The 9,628-nt window shown below is 32.4% G+C and overlaps 1 protein-coding gene across 1 annotated transcript; it reads right to left on the bottom strand.

Moving 5' to 3' along the window:
* Positions 1-4,988: 4,988 nt before the first annotated feature.
* On the bottom strand, positions 4,989-8,142 carry LOC103864164 (germin-like protein subfamily 1 member 11). Its single transcript, XM_009141924.2, has 2 exons — positions 7,636-8,142; positions 4,989-7,533 (listed from the first exon to the last, which is right to left on the bottom strand). The coding sequence occupies exons 1-2, from the start codon at positions 7,763-7,765 to the stop codon at positions 6,995-6,997; spliced, it is 669 nt and encodes a 222-aa protein (XP_009140172.1). The 5' UTR covers positions 7,766-8,142; the 3' UTR covers positions 4,989-6,994.
* Positions 8,143-9,628: the final 1,486 nt, after the last annotated feature.

The following is a 9,628-nucleotide window of genomic DNA, read 5'->3' as shown; positions in this document are numbered from 1 at the left end:
TTGTTCCATATTTCACTATTTCAGTGCTTCAGTGTCAATGATCTTTATCAACAAAGCTGTGATTATGCAATGTCCACACTCGATGACTTTTCTAACACTTCGGGTACTGAAGATTTTTAACAACAAAAGGTATCTCTCCTTTCGTCAGTCTACATTTATTATTACTCACTTTTCTCAATATTCTTTTTATGATTTGGTCCTTTTGTTTTCTTCTCTGTGTTGTGTTGGCAAGTGGCTAATTCATCGCTTATACATTGTGGGAGACAAAATGGGACACAGCAGAGCCAACGTAATCGTTTTGGCCACTTAAAAAAAGCTTCTGTGCGTTTCCATCATCTATAATGCTAATGTTGTATTTGTTCTTGCAAGGTTGAGATGATTCAATATTTTTTTATATATCACCATCTAAAAGACTTACTCCTCATATTGTTATATTGTTGTGATAGCCGGTTATAGCTAATATCAAAATTTGATAGCCGGATAAAATTTTTTTTACATAGATACATCTACATACTCGCAAATTCTCAGGGCCAGTCCTGAATATCTATATAATAACATTTTAACCAATAACACTTCTATGATATTGTATTGATATCCAAGAACACTTCTCAATAACTCCACAACATATATGATAGAGGATATATAGAAAATTTGTCGTATAAATATGCAGTATTCTTCTTGGTATCTATTTAAGTATTTGGTAGAATATAGGCGAAATCTTTTCAATTTAAAACTAAAGAGAAATCTGGTTTAACTATTTAACAAATATTCTTGCAGTAATAACACCATATAATAAATTTTATAAAAACTATTTAAAACAGAATACTAAATCTTAGATCAAACATATTGCCGAATCAACATTATTTAGAATCTCTTTAGTGTGGCGATACTTTTAGCATTAATACTATTTACACAATATCTTAACAAACAATAAGTAAAAAATATATATATACACAATATCTTAACAAACAATAAGTAAACAAAATATATTTCAAAACATTTGCAATCAGCCAGCTTTAATTTAATGGCCGTATAGTATTAACTGAATTACAATACAAAACGGTTACATATTTTTAGACAAACAAAAGATTTCGCTAAATTAAAAAAAAAAATCAAAAATTTAAGTCTTCATATTTTTGGGTTGGCGGAAAAAACACTAATTTTAAAATTTATAATATATAAGTTATTTCAAATTCAACAATTAATCTCACTTTCAGAAAATACATGGTATTATTATAACAAATATGATAATAAATAAGTCAATATTTATATACCTTTGTAATACGGACACTGAAAAAATTAAATATATAAAGTATGTACACATTTTAATTTTAATTAATTTTTTTGTCAAACAAAAATTAATTCCATAATGGGAAATGGGTGTCAAAATCAATATTATTAAGATAGAATAAAAAAATTGGATCCAACTTGTGTTTAAAATTGACTACAACCTTATACTATTTAAAATAACTAGGTAAATTTTGTTCTGAAATTTCGAAAAGTCATTTTAAACTATTTTAATTTTTTTACTTTGAATTTTAAATATATATATATATATATATTCATTAAAATCTTAAACTCCATCTCACTCTAAAACTTCATCGCTCAAGTCTAACAGTAAGTGTAGATTAATTAACCCTAAGAATATAAGTATTTGTTTATACCTAATCCTCGATTATACCATATTCATTAGAAGCAACAAACAAACATATTAACTTTTGGGATATGATCAATACATAGAATTAATATATAAATCATATATCTTTTTGTTAAAATTTAATAAATGATATTATAAGAAAATAAAAAAGTAAAATATGTTCAAATCAACTTTTTTTAAACCCGACATATACATCAAACACCATTTTTGGTCATTGGGTTATTGTGCTGATCGCGGGTGAGCCATTGGTCAATAATTTATTTCATTTTATATAAATACACATATCAATATTAAATTACAAAAATCATGTTTAAAAAATAAAGAAAAAAATTAAATCAATTTTATTTATATTGCTAAAATATAAATAGATCATTTAAACAATTTTTTAACAAGTTGGAGTTACGACATAATAAAAATACAATAAGATTAAAATTAATAAGTATTTAAATATCTATGCAAATATTGAAATTAATTTTTAAAATTTGAAAATAACAGTTTAAATCAAATACCATAAGAAAATTCAAATTGGATTACACATCAGTCACCTATTGGTTCAACTGGTTGGCTTCGGGTGCCAGCATTTTTTTTAGTTTTATAGGGTTATAAAATAATGAATGTTTATTAAAACCAAAATTAGTTAGATATGGATTTACTGGTTCACATTTGGGTCTAGATCCGGTTTAAAAGGGTTGATTTTAAATAGAATTTTTTTACAAATCTAAAAAACATTTATAATGTTGTTAATGAAATTTTTCATCTGTTATATATCCCGCGCTTCCAAAGCGCGGGTCAAAATCTAGTTTCCTGTTAAAATCTTAAATAATTTTGTACACATAATCTCAAAACTTCTTGGGAAAATTGCAAAAAAAACACATATGAAGTACACTTATTCATGTTTACATTATCAAGATTTCCATTTTTAAAATTACATAAATTTTAAGGAAGCAAAAGACAATCATATCCCCTGATCTATTTTCTACTCAGGTGAGAGACGAGATCTTGTCGACGAGTCTGAAACCGCCTCCGATTGTGGACAGTGTGCTATTACCAAAACATACTAGCATGGCTTATCCATCTTATCTCAATACAATATTCCATCACCTTCGCCAGCGTACTATGAGTGCTGATCGATCAAGCTAATCTTTAACGATCAACTGTCTCCTCCTCTGAATGAGGTTCAGCTAACTCGATTTACTTTGATTCTAATTCGATTTTCTCTTTGAATAGCGGTTGAGCTATCAGATTTATTTTGTAATGTCAAATCTTAGTCTCAGTACGAGTCAAGAGAGATGATATATCTCTGCTGGTTGCCACAGAATTGTGTTGTCAACAAACAATGACTAACTCAAGGACATTATTTCATATTATCATTGTTTTCAAGGGGTGGACAGAACCTGCCATGGTTCATATGATTGAGAGAATTATGCATAACTATTGTATTGTATGGCATCACTGACTTCACAAACTGATAGCAGTTCTGCATCTCCAGGTGAGACCTTCCACAATGGCTGTCTACCAGTCACATGTGCACTCAAATTCCCATCCATATTAATTCTCGTTATTTTACCAATAGTTGCTGGAGTCTCGTTTGATTTCATTTTCGTTTATAAACCAAAACTATATTCAATTTTTATTTCTAATTATATTTTATGATAATTTAAATAAAAAATAACTAATTTTTGAAAGTAAAATTAAAAAGATTCTAAGAAGATTTTAAAAATATTTCGTTAGAACATTTAAAAAAAATAGAACATTTTAAATATATTCATTTGTATTTCAAATAAAAAGATAAAGATATTAAAAGATATAATAATGAACTTATGTAAAATATGATATTTTCTAGGAATGATCCAAACTAAAAAATCACATATGAAAAGAAGTCATGACTTTTGTTTTAATATATTAGATTAGGTATTTTTCATAAAAAATACCAGGTGAAAAAAACAAATCATAGGTTTTAGTAAAACACATTAGAACCTTAGTAGAATAAAATAATTTGACATAAACCGTCCACTAACGTATGTATTCTATTTACCTTTTGTTTTTTTTTTTGTAACTAATGTATCAGGATAAGATCATTTTATTTTCCTATGTTATTAATCCTACATATAACCATCCACTAATAATTAAGGGTATGACTGGTTTTCCCGCTACCACCCGCAAACGCAGCTTTTGCGGTTGGTAGCGGTTATTGGCGTTTCGCAACAATCGCTCAAACCGTTCCAAACCGCTTCAAACCGCTCTAAATCGCTCTGAACCTCATAAATTCAAAAGCTGGTTCCAGCTAGCGTTTGCGGTTGCGGGCGGTTGCGGGAGGATAAAAAAAATTTCTTTTTTTCCAAAAAAATATAAATACAAAAATAAAAATATTCAATAAAAAAATTAAATTGGAATTATAAAAATGCTAAAATATATCTATTACATTTTAATTAATATTATAAAACTTTAAAATAAAAATATTTTCTATATTTTTTAAAAATTAAACTATAACTTTCTAAATATAACTTTTATATTTATTATAATATTATTATTTTTGATATTTTTATAATTGTATAAAATGTAAATATTGTTAATTTATTATTTAACCGCTGCTGTATTTGGTAGTTAACCAGTCATAAGTATCCCGCAAACGCACCAATTTCTAACCGCAGAACCAGTCGTACAAATCTCTTAAAACCGCTAGAAACCGCAACCACCCGCATCCGCAAACTCCCGCAACCGCAACCGCAACCGCTGCGGTTGAACCAGTCAGGCCCTAACTGAGAAAGCTGATTCACAAAAATTTTGGAATTAAAATGGAACCATCGACTAAAATCAATTGAGAGAAGTAGATCCCTAGAATTATGGAACTAAATAAAGGTTAATATTAGTAAAAACTGGTTACGTAATATATTCAAATAATTATTTAGATGAAGTTATAAAAATAGTTAGACTTAGAGCTTGATTGGTTTTCCCGCTACCACCCGCAAACGCAGCTTTTGCGATTGGTAGCGGTTGACAGCGTTTCGAAACAATCATACAAACCGCTACAAATCGCTTCAAACCGCTCCGAACCTCTTAAAATCAAAAGCTGGTTCCAGCTAGCGTTTGCGGTTGCGGGCGGTTGCGGGAGGATAATTTTTTTTTCTTTTTTTTTTAAAACCATATAAATACAAAAATAAAAATAAAAATAAAATTTTTAAAATGGAATTATAAAAATACTAAAATATATCTATTATATTTTAATTAATATTATAAAATTTTAAAATAAAAATATTTTCTATAATTTAAAAAAATTAAAACTATAACTTTGAAAATATAATTTACATATTTATTATAATATTATGATTTTTGATATTTTTATAATTATATAAAATGTAAATATTGTTAATTTATTATTTAACCGCTGCTGTATTTGGTAGTTAACCAGTCATAAGTATCCCGCAAATGCACCAATTTCTAACCGCAGAACCAGTCGTACAAATCTCTTAAAACCGCTAGAAACCGCAACCACCCGCATCCGCAAACGTCCGCAGCCGCAACCGCAACCGCTGCGTTTGAACCAGTCAGACCCTTAATCTACATTAATTGGTCATGTTACTAATTTAATAGTATTGATATCACTTTTTCTGCCTTTGTAAGAGTTTTTCCACGTCCGAATTTGATCTTCATTTTACATCGTCTATGCTATGAAGAATTCTTCATCTCTTAATCATGTGACATACTGTAATATTATCAATAAATATGCTCTGTGTTAGAGATAAAATCTCACATTGAAAATATGAATTGGACTTAAATAATATATAAAAGAGTTGGGGTACTCTGCTTACTTCCAATTGATTTTAAGTTGAAAACACATGAAACTTGTCATGGTATCAGAACAGGCCCATACCCTGACCCATTAATCCGGTCCAGAAAGTGGCCTGATCATCTCGTCAGCTGATGGTTCATAGAAGGCTCAGTTCCGTCGAGATTGCTAGAAAATAAAGCATTATCTCGGAGGGGGTATAATGGATTATGCGAGATTAATGGTTATACGCACCATTATCTCAAGGGAGGGTGTTGGAGAGAAAATTCTACAACGGAAATATGAAAGGAACGTAAGTAATATATAAGAGACTTAGGCCACTCCACTTACTGCCAATTGGTTTTAAGTTGAAAGTCTAGGTTATCAGAGCGAGCCCACACACTGAACCATTAATCCGGCCCGAAAAATGGCCTGATCATCCCATTAGCTGATGGCCCATAGAAGGTTAAGTTCCGCCGAGATTGCTAGAAAAAAGTATTGTCTTGGAAAGGATATGAGGGATTATGCGAGATTAATGGTTATATACACCATTATCTCGAGGGAGGGTGTTGGAGATAAAATCCAACATTAGAAATATGAATGGGACTTAAGTAATATATAAAATACTTGGGTCGTTCTACTTACTGCCAATTGGTTTTAAATTGAAAGCCGAGGAAATTTGTCACTCTGTTTTAATAAATCTAACTTATATCATATGTTGGTGAAGATACTTCTCCAAATATTTTTTTTGGCAAAGATTAACTTCTGCTTTGTATTTGTTTTTATTAACAAAGGCCTCCAAAACACTGTCATACCATCTCAGCTCAAGGAAATGTTAAACAATGCATTTGGCCAGCCCAAAGAAACTCATATGGTCAAGTAAATTGGTTAATGGAATCAACTTAACAACTATCACGTGATTGGCTCTCTAACATCTTTCCTGAGTCTTACATGCTGACCCCCGTCCAATGGAATCAACTTAACAACTTCACTTGCCAGCACACGAGCTTCACCAGAACAAAATGTGACAACCATGTTCCCCTTTTCAAGAATGGTTTGCACAAATCCAACACTCTTAGGCTTAGCACCTAGCCGTCCATGTAAAGGTGTTCTTATGCCTCTCTTGAACTTCAACCATGTGTTGTCATTATATGTCCAACACTCTTAGGCTTTAGTAAACAAATAAAAGATATAGAAATTTAAGGGGTGTCAGGTGCACCCCATTGGTCTACATGGGTCCACCTCTGGCAGGTGATAGATGAACTTGGCTAATTTGTCTTTTCGTGGAAGAGTTATGGCCATTTTCTCTATTACTCACAATTCTGATTCCGTTTTGTAATTAATTAGGCACAATAGTCTTTTTGCCAAAATAACTTTTCTGAGCATTAATACATTCTGGACGGAATAAAAGAAAGACCAAAAGAGACATGTAATTCACTGAAAATGTCTTAAAGGGAAATACAAAAATTTAACACAATGTCACGTTATACTGATGAACAGATAATACATGATCCTTATTCAAACAAAGGATGGAAGAAAATTTAAGTGCCACAATATTTTTCATTTCATGATCAGAATTTGGCCTGTAGATCCATGATCACCTTTGGATCCAACTGAAATGCTCTTGCAAGAACATTTGGGTCAATCGCAGGGTTAGACCCAAACACAGAGTTGGCAATAGTGACAACACCTGGGTTTTGGCTGCTCAGAGCAGCGAATGCAACCGCAGGAAAACGTCCCACATTGAATTGGAAATGAATTAGTCCTTCTGGAAACACAAATACATCACCCTCGTTGAGTGTTTTTGTGAACATACGGTTTCCATCTCCGTTCGATGTGACAAATCCTACAAGAAGTTGTCCAAGTCCAACATAGAGGATCTCGGTAGCACGTGGGTGGGTGTGAGGTGGGTTTTGTCCATTTACTCCATAATCTATGCGGACAAGTGAGATTCCAAGGGTGTTTAACCCTGGAAGGTTGTTAACATTAACGGCTGTGACATTCGACCCGACTACATTAGCTACGGGTCTTGCATTTTGAAGCCCTGCCATAAAGAAGTCATCCACGGTGACGAGCTTTGGGTCTTTGCAGAACTTTCCATTCACAAACACTGATGAGAAAAATAACCAAATAGTAAAGAGTATAAGAAATGAGAAATCAGTAAAAACAATACGGCAAAAAAAATATTATGAAGTCATCATCATGTACATACCACCATCTGATGGGGTGTTGACGCCGACGCAGAAGTCTTGAAGGGGGCTTGGGTCAGAAGCAATGGCTAATGGAAGAGTTAAGGCTAGGAGAGATAGGACTGCAAGAAATGAGAGATTCTTCATGGCCATATATTTTAACTTAAAACAATTGTATTGTTTCTTCAATTAGATTTTGATGGAGAGGTAATAAACTTATGAGATATAGCTCTCAATATATAGATGATCTTAGGTGCTGAATCCATATATGCGTATACTTGTAAACCTAAAATGCGACAATGTCTTAATTACTAGATGTTTGAAATAGCTTTTTAAAAATATTGTTTTCATGTCTCAACATACATATGTTTATTGGAAATGGTGCACTCGAAGTTTGAATGGGTTTGTTTCTGTTTACTGATTCTATTTACTCAACTTGTCACGAACTTATACGTGCTTGTTTGGATAATATACAATGACACGTGGTGTTGAGTTGACTCCAACAAATGTAAATGTGGACTTGGTGGTTTGGTTTGATTGCTCCATAAGTAACAAGACACGATTGTGTCAACTCAGATACGGAAGTCAATATCGGTGTCGAAACTTGGAAGAGAAAATTAACATTCGGAGGAATATTTACACTTTAAATCATAAATGTAATTCATTCATAGCTGGTATTAGTTTGAAATCTTGGATGAAAATGCTAATTTGTTTAATATTTGTATTGAGTTTGAAGGAAATAATTTCTTTGTTTGCTTCTTTTGTGTATGAGGACAGTAAAAAACTCAGTTCGAAATTGGCCGTGTCTAGACTAAAACAATAATCAGTAGCTAGTTCAATGTCCCCACTGGACTGTCTAATGGTACCAGCCCGTGATAGGTCTCGTAGAGAGCCGATGGATGAGGTGTGTCTGGTCGAATGTTGGCCGAGAGATGGTTAAGAGCGGATTGACTTGCTATGTCTGGTCAGAGCTAGCAAGGAATCCAGCTGCTTGGTCAGGCATGTGCCGTGCACCTGCTTGTTTTTCTCCTGTCCGAGCATGTGCATTGCACCTGATCTGCATGCCTGCTTGCTTCATTAATGTCATGTGCAGAAGCGGATCTACTTGGGAAAGAAGGGTGTCACCTGACACCGGTAAAATAATCAAATAATTTAAGTTGTGTAGGATTTTGTAAGAAATATGGTTTCCAAGTGGTTATTTTAAGATGCTGACACCGCTAAACTCACGTTCCATATCCTCCTCTGTTCAAAAACGCGGGCGTCTAGTCGCGTAATCGGTCGCCTAGGAGTACCGTAGGGATTAAGGCCCGTATAGTTTACAGCCTAAATCATTTAATCGGATCTTTCCCAGAGTTTTAATCGATTTTTAGCCAACTAATTTTAAACTTTTAACATATTTTGGGCTTTACTAAACAAAACCCACAATGCAATATGATGATACGAAGAAATAGCTGTATTTATAGACAATCAGACTTGTCACTTATGCTCTCCTTACCGATGTGAGAGAAGGTAATTCTGAACTTTTTGTATTTTTCTTTAATTTTATTTCTTGTTTAACTTTTTTAGACAAATCAAACTCGTCTTCTATCTGTCAAAACATAGGTGTATTGGGTTACTTTCTTTTTTTTTGTGCATGACTAAACTAAACGCATCTGTTTTATTTTCTTGAGAAAAACTAATGGCATCCGATAAAACTAATGGCATTTATCAACCAAAAATTATCAGTTTATATGATCTAACTTGGAATTTGATGAAACTTGTATGTATTTAAAACTAAAAATGTACTAAAAACCAGTTCCCACGTATACCCCCGAGTTTATTCTGATTTTTCAAAAACTTGCTAGGTCCAGGATAGCCGCACGGATAGCGCCCAGCGCGATTCCGAACAGGATATCCTCTCATGACCTTGACATCTTTTGTTTTATATATTTTAATAGTTTTTATCTGTTAACTTTTTGAAAGTAGCAGCCATTACATATTTTTGGGCTTTATAAATTTACTTATTTATTCTTGCAC

Source organism: Brassica rapa, chromosome A04 (genome assembly GCF_000309985.2).
Source record: "Brassica rapa cultivar Chiifu-401-42 chromosome A04, CAAS_Brap_v3.01, whole genome shotgun sequence".
Classification (NCBI taxonomy): Eukaryota; Viridiplantae; Streptophyta; class Magnoliopsida; order Brassicales; family Brassicaceae; genus Brassica; species Brassica rapa.
This window is presented reverse-complemented; position numbering and strand designations above follow the sequence as displayed.